The sequence below is a fragment of the Tenrec ecaudatus genome, chromosome 5, assembly GCF_050624435.1.
Source record: "Tenrec ecaudatus isolate mTenEca1 chromosome 5, mTenEca1.hap1, whole genome shotgun sequence".
NCBI lineage: Eukaryota > Metazoa > Chordata > Mammalia > Afrosoricida > Tenrecidae > Tenrec > Tenrec ecaudatus.
Window position 1 is genome coordinate 180,869,332 of NC_134534.1, and position 20,601 is coordinate 180,889,932.

The 20,601-nt window shown below is 44.3% G+C and overlaps 1 protein-coding gene across 1 annotated transcript in view; it reads left to right on the plus strand.

Moving 5' to 3' along the window:
* The window catches only part of MPP7 (MAGUK p55 scaffold protein 7), a 143,102-nt gene that overhangs the window by 38,122 nt on the left and 84,379 nt on the right, over positions 1 to 20,601 (plus strand). Inside the window, exon 3 of the mRNA XM_075550913.1 lies at positions 18,458 to 18,535. Within this exon, the coding sequence (XP_075407028.1) occupies positions 18,458 to 18,535 (78 nt within the window). The remainder of the gene's footprint in view (positions 1 to 18,457; positions 18,536 to 20,601) is intronic.

The following is a 20,601-nucleotide window of genomic DNA, read 5'->3' on the forward strand; positions in this document are numbered from 1 at the left end:
GGGCACGTGTAACTGTTCATACCTGACGAGATGCTCAGCGGTGCCTCATGGTGGCATTGAGGAGGGCGCTGATGGAGTGGGCCCTCCACAGGCGGCGTGCTCTCTTTTGGCTCTTGTGCATCGAAGACCCCGTCTTGTAAGTCGCACCGTTGCCTGTGTGCCGTTTGGAACGTGCGGTCTTGGTGGTGGCATGGTTTTCATGTGGAAGAACTCATTCTCAGGAGCCCTGCTGGCATCATGGTGACACGTGGACACCCCCAGCTGCGCCACGGGAGATGAGGCTTCCCCTCCTGAAAATAGTTCATCTCAGAATTCCACAGGGTCAGCCCTACCCTGCCCCGAGAGCTGCTGTGAGTCAGGATTGTCTTGCTGGCAGCGATCATTAACAAACAAACAACGTTTTCCGCAGGGACAATATCACATCTTTACCAGGATTGACTTGATGGCAGCGATCAGTAACAAACAACGTGTTCCGCAGGAACGTTATTGCATCTTTACTTCCCTAGAGAATCTCTCAGCTCCTACTTTCCTAAGCACAGACACTCCCCCCACCCCCCACTCTAATTTTTATTTTGCACACCTGGGAACAGTACCAGGCACTTTCTGCCCGGCTCCTCTTATTAGGCAGCTCACTGTGGGCAGGGAGTCCAAAGACTGGGCAGAACCTCCGTTCTTGTGAAGAATAAGCCAGGAGGCAGCAAGTGGGGTGCCAGATACCCGAAGATTCCAACAGGTTGGAAAGCGTTGACCTGTCCGGGGAATCCATGCTCACACCACGATGAGCGCGCAGCCTGAGTTGTACAGATTATGGCCTCACAGCCGTGGCAGGATGCCTTTGCATCGCTCCCTGTTTTCAGAGAACTCACAATACCCAAATAAATTCACTACGAACAAGCCATGTTCCTGTTGCCCCTTCCTACCTATCTTATGTCTGGAGTCCAGGGGGCCAAGTGCTTCCCACATAAGCAGAGATCCCAAGCCCATTGCCTTCAAGTCCTTTTTGACTCATGGTGACTCTCACTGTGGGTTCTGGGACTGTCAGTCTGTAAGGGAGCAGACAGCCTCATCTTTGTCCTGCAGAGTTGTTGGTGAGTTTAAACTGCTCACCCAGTGGTTAGCAAGACCAGTAATCAACCCCCAGCTCCACCGGTGTTGTATACCCCACATATTGTTTATCAAAATCCATTTTGCCCCAGGAAATTTAACAGAACTCTATTCAGGATGCTTCCAGTCCTAGGGTGGGTGAGTCTATCCACCACCTCTAACAAACATAATTCAGTCGCAAAAGCATCGAATCCTCCTCCGTTTTGTTCACAATTTTCTATTCTGGGACTCTTTTGTCTCTCTTGGCGTTTCTCCATCCTGTTTGAATGCTTTTCGCGTTCACATCTGTCTATTAATTCCTGAGTTTCTTAACGCACACGAAAACGACCGGCAGCTCTGCGGAGTTGTGCAAGGGTGTGGAGTCCGGGGCACCCTCTTTAGAGCAGCGGCTCTCAATGGACGGGGACAAATAGGGACATTTGGCAATGGCTACAGACATCTTTGATTTTCAGTACTCAGGCTGGGGTGGGAGATGCTACGGGGATTTAAAGTCTGGGAGGCAGGGGTGCTGCTAAAAGTCTTAGGATGCACAGGACAGCGATCTACTCTACACTGTCTGCCTGCCCCAAGGCCTAAAAACCCTGCTCTGCAGCAGAGGGGTGGAAAGCTCGCCTGCTATTGGTTGTAAGAGAGTGCAGATTTCCTTTGTTTGATCTTACGTTTCTTTTAGTTCGGTGTGTGCTACATTAAAAACACTTTTTTGTCTAGTATGATCCAGTATTCATATCATCCTGTTTTCTAATGGTCTCATTCTGAACTTTCTGTAATTCAGACCGTGCTGTTCTTCAGTAGTTCTAATATTTATTTCCATTAACTTATTTTTAAGTAGCTTTTATTGGCATGCGCTCTACATATCATACAGTTTAATCATCCAGCCATATTCAGAATATGTGCAATCGTAACAATCCATTTCAGAACACTTTCTGTGCGTACTCATTCTTGTTAGCTCCCCACAAACCCCCATTCTCCCCTGCCATTCCTCCTAGGCAGTTACCAATTCATTTACTGTCTCCATAGCTCTACCTATCCTGGGCTTCATATGCAGATATTTCTGCAAAACACAACAGGAAGCAAACAGACAAAAGAACCAACAACACCTAGACAAAACATAGAAAAGCCTCAGTCAAAAAGAAAGCAGAAAATATTGAAAACTAAAACATTTTTAAACTGGATCAAAGGGAGATCAGATGATAAGGTTATTACAGCTTAACCTACTACATCTGCAACCATCGACTTTACAGTGCTCTTGCCTGGCAGCCAGGCCGTTCCCATCCCTGGACTTTGGTCAGAGGGCATACACTGGAGGCTTTTCCCCTGGGGACCCTGCAAGTGGATTTTGGGCTTCCGCTGTCATCCATAAACCAGGTGTTCACAGTCTAGCCTCTGATACCCCTCCCTCTTGGGATTTGGATTTTACTCTTTTAATCTTAGGCTGTTTTTCATGTGCTTTTTGGTTATCTCTTTTGGTGGGTGGGATGGGGTATCTGCTCTGTGTTTTGGCATGGTACTGCTTTTTCTTTAATGTCTAGAAGAAATGAACTTTTCTGTCCTATTAGGAGAAAGGTACCTGTGTAAGCTTCATGGCTCTTAAAAAGGCTTTTGCCTTGTTATTATCTCATAATGTGAAAGTATTAAGTTCAGGAACGAGATGATCGCAAACAAGAGGATATGGAAAATGCTAGAAGCCTAGCTGCACTGCACCGTGTGACAAAGTAACTGCTACTTGGCCTTCCAAGTGAGAGAAGGCTGCCCTCACCCGCAGCAGCACTAAGGGCTCGCACCGAGGGGCCGGCTAAACAGTAAGCCCTAGGCCATGCGACTAGGTTGCAGAGCTTGCTGTGGATTGGCTACTTTGAATCATTGTATTCTTGCTCTGCTTGTGGTTGGTTGGTGCCTACCTGGCCTCCCGATGATTACAGTGAAAGGTCCCTGAGTGTGAGGGCTGCCCGAGAGTCCAGGAAGGGAAAAGGTTGGGGTGTAGACTTTTTCTGCTCTTCAAGAAAGGGGAACCGGACTAGGGATGGGTGTCTCTGGCCAGAGGACACAAAGTAGATGAAGACAGCCTTCCTAAATAAAAGGAAGAAAACCAAATGTCTGTCTCTGTTATTAAGCAGCTTTGGTCACAAAGGAAGAGCTGCCTTTTCTGGTCCCTCCGAGTCTTCTCAGTCTCCTGTCTCCAGCGTTCCTGCTCCTTTCCCACAGGAGCCTCTCTCACCGCCTTGCCTCCAGTTAGCTTGCACTTATTTTTTCTTAAATCCTTCGAAAATCATGTTTAATTTCAAAACACCTATGGTACACAGGCAATCTGTCCTTTGGATATGTGGGTAGAAACTGAGGATTATTGAGAGGATTAAAGGGGTGAGTCCACATGAAGTACCTAGTACAGTGTCTGGCCCATGATAAACACCCAACTACGGCTTGTGGGTGTTGTAATTAGTAATAGTCACTAGAATATGCCACAGTCTTTCACTCAACAAAATAACCAGTTCAGTATTAAAGTTGGCAGTGATTAAAGAAAAAGGTAGCGAATGAGACTTATTGCTAGTCTGACTCATGTTTTGGCAAAGGTGTAATTAGATATCGGGGCAGCAAATCTGTAGTATATTTGGGAGAATTCTTATAACTCGGCCCTTTTTTTGAGTTTTGAATTTCTTTATACCTTTTTGGGTTTTTCTTCATTGGAACCTGAAGTCATAACGCTTTTCATCTTTGTTGAAAAATCAGCCTTTCTGCTGTTGCTCATTGGCAGATACTTGCTGCTCCGATATTTAAACAGTGGCTGCTTTTGTAGAACCAGAAATGCAGTCCATGTGCGCCTCGGGCAGAGCAGGACTCCACAGTGAAACAAGACGTGTGCGGGTGTTGCGAAAGGCTGTCCACCTGCCCGTATAAATCAGCTGTAGGAGAGGATTGCATAGTGTCTAACTTTTGTGTGTGTCAGGGGTGATGGGGGTAGAGAGCAGGGATTTGTTCATACAATTCTAATAGCACCTATGTCTAGACCACAATTTTTACCTGGTGATATATTTATTTCTTCAAAATTAAAAAATACATACTCACCGTACCTCGAGGACTTAACTTGGATTGTGGTAAAATACAGTCTTGAAATCCATCGGACCGTTGGATTGGGTATCTTGCGTCTTCGTGAAAATGTGCTGCCAGGGCCTGACATCATCCCCTCCGCAGGCCACTGAAAGCACACGGCGTCATCCGGGCCCTGGCAGCTGGTGAGCTTTGCAAAGACGTGAGCACACTGCTGCCGCGGACGAGCGTCATCCTGGGACGGGCTCAGTGACTCGGGGACTGTGGCCCCACTCAGCTGGAATATGCTTGGGCCTTGAATAGCTGCATGGAACAAAGAGGTCGGTTCGGCTTCCCTTTCCTCCCTCTCCCGCGTGGTCTTCCTTTGGACCTGCCATAGGGAAAAGTGTAAGCGGAGGCAGCATGGGAAGATGACGTCCGTAGATAGTCTGCTTCTGTGCAAAGTTCGATCGGCACAGGGAAATGCAATGCGACCACGCCGTGTCACAATTTAGACGGACACAGAGAACAGGCACGATCCACCATTGATTTCTTTCATTTAGGATTCCACCAAATAGTATTTCACCCACCCAGTTTTGAAAAGTTGGGCCCAAGCATAAACTTTTTGAGAATCTGGCAGTTTTTAAAGGTTTAATTCCCCGTAAAGATAAGACCCAGCTGAATTAGATTCTTTCCAATGAGATACTTTAAAATTTTTAAATGCCTATAGGTTCACTTGAAACACCATCAACCCCACAGATTACATGACGCCTTTTACATATTACCAGCAAGCCCAATTAGTAATTTTTTTCTTTTAAAATAGAAAACAACAAGAAAACCACTTTTCCCACAACCAAGAATTGTGTGGTGGTGGTTGTTAGGTGCCAGTGAGTCGGTTCTGACCCATAGCCACCCCGTGGACAATGGGACAAACCACGGTCCTCAACTATCCCCAATGCTTCCTGTGCCTGAACACACGATGCAGCCGCTGTGTCAGTCTATCTCATCAAGGGCCTTCCTCTTTTTCACCGCCCTTCCGCTTTACCAAGCATGGTGCTCTTCTCCAGGGCCTGGTCTCACCTGACAATATGTCCAAGGTATGTAAGGCAAATTCTCGCCATCCAAGGAGCACTCTGGTCTTACTTCTTCCAATATAGATTGGTTCGTCCTACTAGCAGTCCATGGTCCTTTCAATACTCTTCTCCAGCACCACAATTCAAATACCTCTATTTGTCCATGGTCTTCCTTATTCAGTGTCCAACTTCACAGGCTTATATTGCAACAGAGAATACCGTGGCTCGGGTAGGCTCATCTTAGTCCTCAAAGTAGTGCCCTCGTTGCTCGTCAGCCCTCTAAAGAGGTCTTTGTGCAGCTGATACACCTAAGACAATATGTCGTTTGATCTCTTGATTGCTGCTTCCATGGGCATTGATCATGTAGCTAAGTAAGACAAACTCCTTGACAACTTCAGTCTTTTCTCCCTTTATCATGATGTTTCCTTTGGTTCAGTTTTGAAGCTTTTTGTCTTCCTTATGTTGAGTTGCAATCCGTACTAAAGGCTACAACCCTTGAACGTCATCAGCAAGTGCTTCAATTCCTCCTCACTTTGAGAAAGCAAGGTTGTGTCACCTGTATATCGCAGGTTGTTAATAAGCTTCCTCCAATCTTGATGCCACATTGTTTTTCATAGAATCCAGCTTCTCTGAAGATCTGCTCAGCATACAGCTAGAACAGGTATGGTGAGGGGACACAAACCTCTCCTGATTCTAAACCAGGCAGTATTGCCTTGTTCTGTTCGCACAGCTGCCTCCTGATCCATGTACACGTTCCCCGGGAGCACAATGAAGTGTCCTGGAATTCCCACTCTTCTTGAGGAGAGCCACAGTTTATTGTGGTCCACACAGTCAAACGCCTTGGCATCGTCAGTGAAACACAAGCACACACTCTCTGGTATTCAGTGCTTTGGGCCAAGATCCCCCTGACATCAGCAATGACATCCCTTGATCCACATCCTTGTCTGAAACTGGCCTGACCTTCTGGCAGTTCCTTGTCAATGTACTGCTGCAACCATTGTTGCAATCATTGTGGAAAGATCCTCAGCAAAGTTTTACTTTTGTTCGCTATCAATTATATCATTCTACGGTTTGCGCATTCTCTTGGGTCACCTTTCTTTGGAATGGGCACAAATATGGATCTCTCCCAATCTGTTGGCCATGTAGCTGTCTTATAAATTTCCTGGCATGGACGAGTGAGGACATCTTCAGCTTTCGGAAACATTTCAGTGGGTATTCCATCACTTCCTGGAGTCTTGCTTTTGGCTCTTCCATTCAGTGAGGTTTGAACATCTTCCTTCAGCACCACTGGTTCTTGCTCTTACGCTGCCTCCTGAAATAGTGGACTATCGACTCGCTCCTTTTGGTACAGTGACTCTATTCTTTTCATCCGTTCTCGACACTTATCGCACCATAGAACCTTTCAAATTGTGAGGACAATTAAAACACTGGGAGAAAAGTTAGAGGCACCATGTATCAGACATTTACTTTATTACTTCACGTTGTCATTATGTGTCCCTTTTTCTTTTGCACGCAAAGCATCTCCTTCCCATTCCTCCCATAGTTGAGAGAATTTGTTTACTAGCAAGTCAGACAGCTGTCGAGTTAGTTGTGTACTATTCACCCCCACCCAGTGTCCTGTGAACTCTGGGGAAGCAGGCCCGGACGAGTCTTCTCTCGGCTGGGTCCTTGACGCCCACCAAGCACAGATTCTGAGACCTAACAGCCACCCGTGACTTTCTGTGATTTAGTTTCTCTTTTAGAATCATTGTAGAATGCTGATGTTGTATAAATCAACTCATAATTCATAGTCTGGGTAATTACTACAAGGGGGCTTCAAACGTTGATAGGAAAATCCCATATCATATAACCCCATTTTTTACCATGAGCTTTTAGAAATTCCATTGTATATAAATATTACGTAATGTACTTAGAGAACCTGAGTCATAAATGAGAGACAAATTGAATACAGATGATGTTGCACAGATGAGCCACAGTGAGAGATTATTGGGCATGAGCAGGTATAGTTCCATGCAAGCTTGGAATTCTAGATGTGAAAAATGTAATTGTTTTTTAAATCTAAGCTGATTTAGTGACCTAAATTTCAAAGTAGAGACTGCCGAATTACGAAACTTATCATACCCGAAGAAAATAGGAATATGGAGAGAAATAAGGTTGAAAAAAATTTTGGATTAAGAGGTAGGAAGTAGAATGGGAAAGTCTAATATGTGTGTGTAATTGGAGAACCAGAAAAAGATAATAGAGAGAGCATATAGGAGAGCTAATATTTATGGGAAAGTGATTACCAATTGTCTGTAACTAGAAAACGAAAAAAACTTGCATCTATAGCGCCAAGGAATACAACCAACGTCAAACAGAATTGGAGAACTGCATGCCTAGCTGCATTATCATGAATCGAGAGCGCCAAAGAAAAGTTGAAGATCTTGAAAGCATGAGAGAAAAGACAACGAATTGACAATAAGGATGGTTAGCAGATTTCTCAAAAACCAAAATGTAAGCATTTCTAGTGAAAATAAATCTGCAGAGAAGCAGGGAAAAAACCTTCAAGGCTTAAGTTAGTAGAGATGTATCTTCAAAGGAATGCAGAGCAAGAGAGAGCAAATCTAGAATTGTGTAGACCAAACAAAACTATTTTAAGAACCAATGTGAAATAAAGATAACCCAAGACAACCCAATACCGAGTCCTTCAGTCCAGACACTTGGAAAGATGAAATTTGGAGAAATTTCCAAAGGAAAACCCGAGATCCAACAATAAATATAAAAGTATTTATGTAAAGCTCAACTATAGAAACTGCTTATCTAAATTAGTCATACATAAATCCTATAAATTCATCATAAAAACTCAAATTTAGGGCCTGAAGAAGTTAGCATATTGCAGCCCTAGTATTCGCATACAATACCATGCATGGTTGGGGGAGAAGTGGTCATGGCTTAAAGTGTTCTGAAGACCATGTAGTGTTAATGAAGAGGGCTACGATATTATTTAACATTTAGATGTGTTTTAGCATACAAAAGAGCCACCCACTCCTCTGATTTTAACTTAACATGTACTGAGTCTTAAACAAAAAGGGTAAGACCAAGATAAAAGCACATCACCTGGCATTTGGAGACAACATGGACGTGAGTGGCTGATCATGGTTACAGGTGGAGCACTAGAAGTAGAAACAGCCATGATTAGGACCCATACATTCGGCCAGAAGATCTTACAAGATTGGCTCAGGAACGACCCTTCTACCAAGGCACTCAACCTTGAGGCCCTCACACCCTAATTTCCATTAAGCACCCCAGTTTCCATTAAGTTCACACCCTGGCAAAGTCCTTACATGCTATGCAGCTTCTCCCTTGACCAGCTAGGGGTGTGACAGCCATCCATTCTTTAACGTACTCTGCCTAAGGGCAAGGCTGTTCACACAGCTGGTTAATGGTCAGGAGGAATTCAAGGGTGGCTGAATTTATGTGGAGACTTATAAGTGGTTTTTGGGCTTTCACTAAAAACTGCAGTCTCCTGCAAACTCAATGCTCAGAGATTTAAACTTTAATACAGATGTTAAGAAAATATGCATGGAAAATTTCAGGATCCCCCTTTACAGAATTGAGAGCCGTGCATATGTTTCAAACCACTTGGAGAAAGAGAAAATAATAGGTAGTTGATGTCAAAGTAAAGGCCAGGGAGTGGGGGAAAGGCAAAGGAATATAAATCGAAATAAAGTTAATGGAGGATAAAATCCAAACGCATCAGAAGTTGCAATAGATGTAAACTTGTCAAACTTTTGAGTTAGAACTTTCATACTGTTTGAGAGCAAAATAAAATCTAGTTATATACTATTGATGAAACAAATCAAAAATACCTAACACATAATCCCGTGAAGAGGGTTAAAATAAAATAATACAAAATGGTTTGTGTAGGAGAGCTTAATTCCTGAGCACCCAGTCTGCAATAGGCTATGGACGACAGAGACCGCCCAGATCGATTCTCAGAGTCACCACGTAGATTTAGCCTTGATTGCGTTCTTTCTGATCATTAACCAAGGATGTCGGAGCCCTGGCACAGTGGTTACACATTGGGCTGGTAACTGCAAGATCAGCAGTTTGAAACTGCCAGCCATGTCAGAGGGAGAAAGATGATGGGCCTTCTACTCTCCAGTAAAGGGTTACAGTCTCAAAAACTCACAGGGGCAGTTCTGAGTTCTACCCTGCCCTATAGGGCTGTGATTCATTGAATTGATTCATTGAATCGATTCAATGGCTGAGTTTAAAAAAAAAATCATTTTATTAGGGGCTCGTACAACTCTTACTACAATCCATCCACTGTGTCAAGCACATTTGTACACTTGTTGCCATCATCATTTTCAAAACATTTTCTTTCTACCTGAGCCCTTGGTATCAGCTCCTCATTTCCCCCCTCCCTCCCTCATGAACCCTTGATAATTTATAAATTATTATTTTTTCATGTCTTATACTGACCGATCTCTCCCTTCACCCACTTTTCTGTTGTCCATCCCCCTGGGAGAGGGTTATAGATAGATCATTGTAATTGGTTCCACCTATCTGCCCCACCTTCCCCTCCGCGTATGGCTGCTACTCTGAATATGGGTCCTGAGGTGTTTATCTGTCCTGAATTCCCTGTGTTTTTAGCTCTTGTCTGTACTCATGTACATGGTCTGGTCTAGCCAGATTTGTGAGTTAGAATTGGAGTCCTGATAGTGGAGTGGGGGTGGCGGGGGAAGCATTAAAGAACTAGAGGAAAGTTGTGTGCTTCATGGTGCTGTTCTGCACCCTGGCTGTCTGGTCTCCCCTCAGGTGACTCTTATGTAAGGGGATGTCCAGTTGCCTACAGGTGGGCTTCGGGTCTCCACTTACACCCCATTCATTCACAATGATATGGTTTTTTGTTCTGGGTCTTTGATGCTTGATACCTGATCCTATCAACACTTCTTGATCACACAGGCTGGTGTGCTTCTTCCCTGTGGGCTTTGTTGCAACAAAGTGTTCTTGCATTGAGGGAGTACTTGAGTGGAGGCCCAATGTCCACCTTCTACCTTAATACTAAATGTATAAATATAGGTACATAGATCTATTCCCCATCCTCACATATAAATATATTTACATATGTACATGCCTGTATTTAGATCCCTCTAAATGCCCTTTGCCTCCCAGTTCTTTCCTCTATTTCTTTTTACTTTACTCTTGTCCCACTGTCATGCTCAGCCTTCATTTGGGTTTCAGTAATTCCTCTCAGTTACATTGCCCTTGATCAAGCCCTACCAGGCCTCCTACACCCTCCTCAGCATCAGTGTTAGATCACTTGTTATTCCCTTGTCCCTGGGTTTATTAACACCCACTTCCTTTCTCCCCGCCTCCCTCTCTCCCATGTCCCTACCCCAACTGTTGGTCCGTTGTTTGCTCCTCCAGATTGTTTACCCAGCCTATCTTATGTAGATAGACATGCAGATATAATAATATGCACAAAACAACAAAAAAACTAATAAAAAAAGAAAAGCCTATAAATAGTTGAACTTCTGTTGACCTTTAGGAGTGTTTTCTGGTGGAGTCTGATGGGGTGCCACGTCCTAGACCCAGAGTCAATTTTTGGTGCTTCCTTGGGACTTTGTTACTCTCCTCCCCTTGCTGTTCTGTTGTATACCCTTAGTGTTTTGCCTTGGTGTGGTGGGGTTGGATCGGGCGCCATTCCCACCCTGTGTCTCCAGCGTTGTCCCCCATAGAATTATGGGTCAGTGAGGGACATCGTGTCTCATAGTGGGGCTGGCCCTATGGTCCTCTCCGTGCATTGGCTGCTTAAGCAGGAATATCGTCCTCAAGGCTTGGTGGGCCAGGATGTGCTTCACTCTCTCTCCCTCCCTCTTCATTTGCTCCTGTGTGCTCTGATCAGACATGTCCCTCTCCCTGAGCTGTAGCTTCAGTGCTGTCCTCTGAAGTGAATTCTTCTCGAGGGAAGGCAGGCTGTCCACACAGTTGGGATTGGGGCCAGCCCCTCAGAGCTTTCTGTTGGTTTCCTGCTTCATGCTGATATACTGCATTCATGTCTTGGAGAACCCGGTTGAAATCTGGTCCCTCTTTCCCTGGTGGGTAATCTTAAAGCAAATGACCTTGCAAAGTACATGACCTCCAAGCCTCCCCAGCCAGTTTAGAGAGAGGCTTTCTCCCTTAAGGGGTTTGCCTGGGTGTGTCCTTGATGGAGATCACCTTATGGGGACAGTAATCACTTTCACTGCTAACAAGTCAATTCTGACTCCTGGTGACCTGATAGGACAGGGTAGAAGGGTGAGTTTCCGAGACTAACTCTGTAGGGGAGTAAAAAGCCATCTTTCTCCCTGGGATCTGACAGGCGGTTTCAAATTGTTGACCCTGTGGGTAGCAGTCCAGTGATAACCACTGCACCATCAATGCTCTTGGGCGGGACATGGGTTTCGGGGACAGTACAGGGGGCCACCTAGACCAGTCTCACAAACCCTTCTATCTAACATAATGCATGTGTTCCAATCACGGCCTTGCTTCTGCAGTCTCACGTGTAACGATGTATTGATCCGCCACCAGTCACGACTTTGCTCCAGTTCTTTGCTCTGGGTCTATGTGACTGGCATCCTGACTGTAATCCCTGTGATGTCGTTTTGACCTCCCCCTAATGGGCCCATCCTACAGATGGGGTGTCTGTTCCTTTGTGCTGTCGAGTCCCCTTGAGGCTAATAATTGTTCTCCGTAAATAACATTTGAGCCTGGGGCCTCTGTTGTACTTAAATTAGTGGTATAAACTACCCAAAGAAAATGAGAAGGTTAATATCACACAATTTGAGGTCAAAAGCAGCATTGCAGGTCTTCACAGAATGGTAAGCTGTTCAGTTCTAAACCTGTGTACATGTAATACAATAGCCCCAAAACATTTTATTGAATCGAGACAATTTAACCCATTTGTCATCAAGATGGAGGATTTCAATACATAGAATACATATCAAGATTGATCATGTATAAGCCCATAAGGCAGATCTCAGCAAATGTCATATAGTAAGTATCACACAGATTATATTTTCTTATGCTTTACCAGACTTTTTAGACACAGAAATCATGAGGACACTTAAATTAGCTTTTCCTTGGCATTGTTAACATAGGGCTCAATATAGCCATTTGGTTCAGTACATTCCAGAACAGTGGTTCTCAACCTGTGAGTTGCGACACCTTGGGGGGGTGTTGAACAGCCCTTTCACAGGGATCGTCTGGTTCATAACAGTAGCAAAATTACAGTTATGAAGTAGCAATGAAAATAATTTTATGGTTGTGGGGGTGTCACCACAACCTGAGGAACTGTATTAAAGGGTCACAGCATTAGGAAGGTTGAGAACCACTGTTCTAGAAGGTCTGCTTTAGGTTTCAAAAGAGACCCCAAATCTCAAGTATAATTTAAGGTTCGAATAAGAAGACTTGGTACCAGAAAGATACTATTTCTCTTCAGTTTAAATATGACAGCAAAAGCCAAGTAGTTGTTTTCTGGCTAGTTCCAAACTTCAAAAACAAAAGTCCTCCTGGAGGCCTCTAGGCAGCCTTTAGCTATCTGTGGGCCCAGAACACCTTGTTCTGTCTTTTCAAGCTGCGCTTTCATGGCATAGTTGATACTCCACATGTAAAATAGTAAGTTGGCAGGAAAACAGCCCCTGTGCTCTTTGAGAGCTATCTTGGCTGCTCTGAGCTCCAAGGATTGCTTCATTTAAATTTTAATATTAAATGATACTTTTGCTTTAATTCACCTAGTATAAAATCCAGCTTTATTATCAATTAGTAGGATTTGGTAGTTTCACGACCCCGAGGAAGGTGGGACGCCAGTTGCCTCATGACTTGTGCCTTGGACTTCTGGTGTGTGCTGGGCTCCTCGCTGGGCTGCCGGCCACAAGGTCAGCAATTCGGAACCATTAGCTGTTCCGCGGGAGAATGCTAGGCTTTCTGCGCCCATAAAGGTGCATACTCTCATACATGCACGGGGGATTTGTACTCTGCCCTGGAGGGTCACTATGAGTCAGAATTGACTCAATGGCAATGAGTTTTTATTCTTGCTTTATTATTATTTTTTTAACTTTAAAAAAAAATATTTATTTATTTATTTTAACAAACTTTATTATCTTTTGAAGCTTTATCAGTAATTATGTATTTTTAACCATTAACTATTTGAAACCAATGAGAATTTTCTATACTCTTTTCTCTATGCTTGATATGAACAGTAAGATAGTTTTAAAGCTAGTAAAAAGTTTTAATTTATACTTGCAAGCTTCTAAAGACATCGTAGAGTGAAAAGTTGTGGATATTTATTTTTAAATTTTTATTTTTTATTGGAAATAAATTGCAAATATTTTTACTTACACTCCAAAAAGTCCCCATCGTTTACTTTGAACTAGTAGAAAAATTTCTTTTGGAACAAGATTTAAATGGCTCGTTTGGGTTTGAATTTCTTTGGCTTACCAAGGGGACCATTTTCCTACTAGAAGAGCCATTACGGGTTTTCCTTTCTTTCTGACCATGAGGTAATTTTTATTATTTATGCCTGCAAAGTCTGGTGTCTAGTAGCAGCTATGTTGTTCTGTTAGGAAAAGAAATGAATTGTCAAGTGAAAGAACAGTATTTATCATGGAGAGATGATAAGTCTTTTAGGTAAGTAACTCTGCCAGGAAAAGAGGAGAAATTGCAGCTGTGTTTTATATAAAAATTTTAGGAGGAAAAAGGGAATACCACTTTTTAGATCGGCTACAATAACTGAATTCATCAAAATATTTCAACTATGAAAGCAGTATAAACAGATAACTTTTCACGGTACTGTACAAAGGCGAAAGATAGGCTAGCATTTCAGAAAACAAATACACGTGGAAGTGAAATCACAAAGCCGAAAACTCAATTTAAACGCGTGAAAGAAAGAAAATGTTGCCTTGATGGCGTCAGCCCAGGAGGATGTGCCAGTAAGTCCCATCCTGGGCTCCCTTGAGAACCGGGTAGGTTGAGATGGGCAGACTGTGACACGATGGGCCGGGGTGTGAAGGGCATCCATAGAAAAACTCTGAAAGAATGTGAATAACGAAGCATTTGGGGATGGAACAAACTCAAGTTCCTTGAAGTGTTAGATAAGACCTAGTCTGTGCTTGCGTTTAGGAGCCCTGGCGGCGTGGTGGTTTATGCATTGAGCTGCCAGCCCTCAGATCAGCAGGTGCAGTCCACTGGCCACTCCGCAGACTTGACTCCTACAAAGACCATCTCAAGAACACAGGGGACAGTTCTCCTCTGCCTGTGGGGTCACTGTGACTCTGTGGCAAGGACTGAGTGTTTGAGTCGATACCTCTGAGTTCATTCTTACAAAAGTGCAGTCGTCTTACAGCTTCTTGTCTCCACGTGCCAGACATTTAAATCAAGGTTCCGAGGCTAACACTGTGGCTTCAGGTGAAGAGTATTAATATTCAGTAGGGGTCAACATGAGCTGCGCAGTCTCCACACATGTTAAATTTTGTGTTCCTTCTTGATTATATTCTTTTATCCAGAGGCTATGTGATGCAGCGACTCTCAAAGTGTAGTCTGTGCCACCCCCGCCCCCCGAGAACACCTGAGACTTAGCATCTTCACCATACTATTAGGGTACTCTCTGCCTGGTGAATGAAGTCAGCTTCCTGCCTGTGTTCGATTGGGTTCTCTAGAGAAGCAAACCCAACGATGCTTGTATGCGCTGTATATAGTACGAGATTGAGGTAAAAAATGGGTCAGTTATAGAAATAGGCAAGTCCAGTCTGTTTCAAGTCAGGCTTCACCTGACTCCTGGAAGCTGATGAAGCAGAGATCGTGGGGCACAGGCTGGTGGATGCAGAAGCCATATGAATCTGAAGCTACGGCCCAATGAATTCACTGCTCATAGTCTGCTGACAGGCTCCTGGGATCAGCCGGCAACTTAACAGGAGATGCAGGAACCAGGCCCTGGCTCCAGCTCATGCAGAAGGGGGGGGAGGAGGGGGGTGCTACAGGATTCGATTATGCGCAGTCTCACTCTCATTGGAAATAAGCTCCGCGGTGGCCGCCTGCCTTGTTAGAAGTCAGATTAATTTACATTCAGTAATCAATTTAGCATTCTAGGTGCTACAGTAAGCACTTGGAAACTGTAGGCGAATTCTTGTAAACGTTCTTTGTAGAGCTGTGCTAAGCTTACAAGGAAGGAAGGGCCGGCCCTTGATGAAGGAAGGGGTAAAGGTAAACAGGCAGGTGCAGCTGTCAACGCCAGTGCTTGTGGCCACTACGCAGGTGTCCCTGTCCTAACTGAGGCTGCTTCTCAGGGTTGCTATGCGCCATGCCTACAGAGTTGGTCCATGTCGTCCTTGGGTTTAATTAAGAACCCCAGAGAGATTTTTGTGACTGTGCCTCCTCGTTGGTTCATGTCTTGTGTTTGACTTTCTTTCTATTCCACATGACCCAGAATGCTTACCTTGTGAAATTATTTAGTTATGATAGATCTGGATCATCTGAGAGCAAATGAAAATAAATACCTGTCTGGAAGGATATATCACCAACCGCACATACGAGGGGGCTTCACAAAGTTTGTAGAACATTTTCATTGTCTTTTAACGTGGTCTTCAGAGACTGGGGCGGGCAGGGCGGGTTGGGGGAGGGGTGGTGAGCAACTGAGGAGGTTTTAGCTTCAAGCCAGGCTTCTCATTGTGATCGCCTATGGTCATCTCTCCAGTGTGCTCTGGTACCCAGTTTCTTCCCTAGCTTCTTGTTCTAAGTCTTGCTTTCTGTTGCTGTTATTGCTCTGGCAGTTTGTGGTACAGCCAATCTTTGGAAAACATTGCAATTCAAATGCGCAGATTTTTCCCTTGTTTATTTCACTCTCCAGCTTTCACATGTGTGTAAGGGAAGATACAGCCTACTGACGAAATAGAGAGGGCTAATTTTCCAGTTGATGCCGTATGTACTCGTGTATAAGCCAAGTTTCTCAGCACATTTTTAATGCAGCTTTTGTGGTAAAATTAGGTGCCTTGGCTGATATTCGGGTCGGCTTATACTCGAGTCTATATGGTAATTTTGTATCACTGGCAAGTAAGGTTCCAAATATCCAAACGGCCCTTCGCAGGAAAATGGTCCCCTGCCCCTGGGGGAGAGAGAGAGAGAAGGGGAGGAGAGGGGAGGGGAGGGGAAAGGCAGGGAGGGGAAGGTAGGACTCTGGCTGCTTATCTTTTAAAAAGCTGCTCCAAAAAGTGACATACTACTCTGGGATGTAAGATTTTAGGCTAAAATTATGATATCAGTACACATGGCTGTGAAGATGGAGACACCCAGGAAAGGAGACATAAAAGGGAGCTGTATAGACGTCGTTGTTCCTGTGCCAACAGCCCTGGGCGTGACACTGACCTTGGGTGCAGGGCTAAGCAGACACCGTCAGTGGCCCGACAGTGGATCGCGTTCATACATTCTTGAGTGAACTCGGGGCAGAAGAGAGAGGAGGCCTTAGTCTAAGGAGCCAGATGGCTTGAAATGTCAGTCCCAGCCCAGCCACTTAGTGACAGCTCTGGTGCCCTGGGGCCGCCGCCAGTCGCCTCCCGCCTGTGGAACTGCGTATCTGTAAAGTCAGGGTGGTGCCAGCATGTACTTCCCAGGGATCCTGTGAAAGTTAAGGAACTGAACCGGTAAACTCACAGATACTACTAACACTCCTTGTAACTGTTAGGTAGCTAGCAGGCATTTGGTAAGTCCTTCATGAATCTAAGCCTCTCATATGGTGCCAGGCGTGCAGACATTTGAATGAGTAGTTACATAAAGTTGGGCAGTTTTGATGATGGACCTTGCCCAGTAGTTTGTGTTTCCATATGTTGAGGGGACCTACCTCTTCCTAACTATGTAAGCAGAATTAAACCAGCCCTTAGGATGTTTGGGCTTTGTTTTAAATTATACTTCAGCTGTTTCGCAAAGCAAATCTTACTCTTTTACAGCTTGTATTAGTTTCAAATTAGTACGGACCCTACGGTGATCAGTGTTGGAAAAACCCCTTCCAACATCAGAGTGTCACATAGAAGTGTCGCCCAGCTCACTCTGGTAATGTCATGAATGTCAGAGTTCTTCCCCTGATGCTTGGCACTGGCCCCAGGTAGCCGGAGCGGTAACAGGATCCTCTCTCAGCAATAGCATCTGGCTAATCCAATTGAAATCTGTCTTCCAGACTTGTTACGAGAGAATACTGTTTTGACTATAATTAAGGTGCCTGTTACTCAATGCCCATTAGAATCAGGAAATTGCGAGGTGCCACGCAGATATGATTTTTCGTATGTAAGCGAGGACAGTTTTTCTTCCACTGTAACGGAGGCTAAATTAAGCTTTCAAGGACAAGAGTTTCAGTGGACCTGTTTGAAGAGCCTGGCTGGATTGGATGCAATCGCCAGCCTCCATGTGTCTTGTCCCATGGCATCTTCCATTATGTCTTCACCTTATGATCAGAGGTTTTTTTAAGAACCTTAGTTTGTCCGATAATATATTAAAGTATATCATTGCCTGTGTGTTTCTTGGGTAGTTATGAGGGGGGGGGGAACAAAGGGCCACCTTATTTTTGTTATCTGTCATATCATACAACTTGCTTTACATTATACAGAAATGCTGTATTTCATTTACACAGTCACGAGAAATGCCAAGAATTATAAGAAATCCCTGTGCTTCCTAAACGTTTGCATTTGGGGCACAGAGTTGACATTTTGGACCAAGGGAGGAAGAAGACCGAGTACGGGGGAAGCGTGTGCTTGCTCAGGTGTTCCTGGAGGGCTGGCACGGGGACGGGGCAGCGCTCACCGCTGCACAGTTGTCCGAGTTTACGCCCCAAACCGTCAGGGAGGCCTGCCAGCTCATCACTTTTCCTTCATCAGAATGTTGTGCTTTTAGCAGGAATGCAAACTTCACCTGCCGCAGGGAACATTGGAGCAATATGGTTACACATAATAGAGTGTCAAGAGGTAACATATTTATTGGGGCGAAGAAGGAGGTTTATTGCTTTTGTGGATTCTGTTGGGTGACGGCGCCCCCTCCCCCTTCATTTGACTTCATAGTGCAAGCCTCAGACTCTGGTTAATAGATGACTCTTGGGTACCTCTTGGCCATCTGTAGCTTAATAGAGATGTACGGCTACTGTTTAAAAGGTTCCGAGGACCCATTTCTACTGACAGATGTAAACACCATTCCTCTTATTTGAGTATCTCAGGTTGTTGGCTAGCAGGTGAGCTTATACGCCTTTGGGTCTCTTCCAGATTCACGAAAAGCTGCACTACTACGAGAAGCAGAGCCCCGCCCCTGTCCTCCACAGCGCAGCAGCCTTGGCGGATGATGTAAGTGTACCTGTCTGAGATCACTGGGACCTCCCCGTACCCTCGCCCCGTCCACAGGCCTCCTAGCCTGCAGACACAGGCGCGTCATCCGGAGAGGGAGAACCGTAAGAGCTTTGCACACGTTTCCCAAAGTCCTGTCGCCACTGGGCTTAGGCTGATAGTGTTTAGCTTCTCATTCCCTTTCCTGTTCTAAAAATACTTTGCACGTGGATGCTTGTGTGCTGTGCTGGTCACTACGTCAGAGAAATCGTAGGCTGCCACTCTATAGGGAGATCGAAGCTGTCAGCTGCTCGTGTTCTGGGAAAGTCACAGACAAGAGGAATGCTTTGGAGAAGTAAAGACCGATGGGGTAGTGAGATTGCTGACAGTACGAAGAAAAATGACAGATACCGCTGCTCTGGTCTAGGAATGAGGCGGATGAAAGACATAAAAAGACAGGATTGTATTTAAGTGTGGATTATAAAGCCTAGTCATGATTTATGGATATTAGACTTTTCCAAATTACCTTCATAACCAAAAAATAAATTTTAGGAGCAATTGGCATTGATGGAGTAGTTAATTTCCTGTAGCTATAATTTTATTTGAAACTCACTTGCTGTTTCTTACTGCTCACTCTCTGACTTGGATGAATTGCTGGCGCACCTGTATAAACCGTCCGGGACACGGAGTGAGACGAGGAATCTCTTCAGGGGGAAAGCTGTGGTTGTAGGGATGTCCTGTAGTTTATTTGTCGATTTACAGCTTTCCCCCTATGTTGGTGAAACAAAGTGTAACATAGCTTAGTGAGGTAGTCCAGGATCGTACATGAAATACGTTGTCTTATATTGTTCACGGTCTCGTTTCAAAAATAAAGCGTATGCCATCAATATCCAAACTGCATGCCATTTGTTTTGCCCCCAAGCTTCTTCCTTCTCTTTTCTCCCCTCGAGATTACAAAGATGTTGAAACACAGTATGTGTCTGAAGAGGCCGCTTTATTCGTCTGCAGGACAGAAAAAGAACTTTAGAAATGAAGACGAAGAAAGAGAGGAAATGGTTCCTCCAGCCCACTGCAGTTACCACTGGAGGAACCTCTATAAAAACCTATTTTAAAACATTTCCCACTAAGGTCTTGAAAATAATTTACTTATAAGCAAATGAATTGAGACCCGGTCATTAACAAGTACGGCATTTAAAAAACTATTAAAGGTTATGTATTCATGTGATAAAGCGTAGCATATTATAATTGATCAGAGCAATATATTTAAATGCTAAATAAAGCATTTTTTATAAATATAATGTGACTGAAGTATGCAAAGAGCCTTTTATTTAAGTTAAAAATGCCATAGAAATGCCACACTGGAAAAGTAAAAAGCAAATTTTGGCAACTATTTGTTGGACATTTAAATTTTCTCTGACTTCATTTACTTTTCTTGTCGAATTTACATGAAAGACTTTCTTTTAAAGAAAAGGCCCTTTTCCAGAGGTGAGAACAATTACAAACAAGCGGCGAGCACAGACATTTGGTGTGGTGTTTATTAATAAAATTATTTGTTAATAGAGGGCTCTTTCATAAAACATGTTGAGTTTAATTTCTCTGTTTGAGTTGTGGTTTCCTCATGGTGAGCACCATGTGCTCTTCCCTGTTGTCTCAAGGTGAGTAGAACTTCTAGAAAGATCATTATGTGGAGACTAGATGGAATGTTCTGGCCCCTTTTTAGACAGTCCCAGCAAAGGGAGTTCTTGACCACCGTCTGAGTCAAGTAATTGCCATCTTATTCAGTATGAGTCATTTCATGATCAACTCAGTTCATTCTGAACAGAGACTTTGCCTTCTCTCGGTGGATGTCATCAAAGCCGCAGACCATTTGCTCTGTTGGGGGCAGTCTAGTTCTTTGTACCCCAGCTCCAAGCAGCGCAGCTACTGTGGGGTTTTCTTGGACACACTATGGGTTTCATCACCTCATTCAGAGCTCTCCTCCCCTCCCCACCCCCCCGCCCTCTCTTTTTACGGTGTAAAAGCTTGATCCAGTTCATTTTACAAGTGGCCCTTTGTCTGTGTGCAGGGGACCATCCACGTAAATGTAG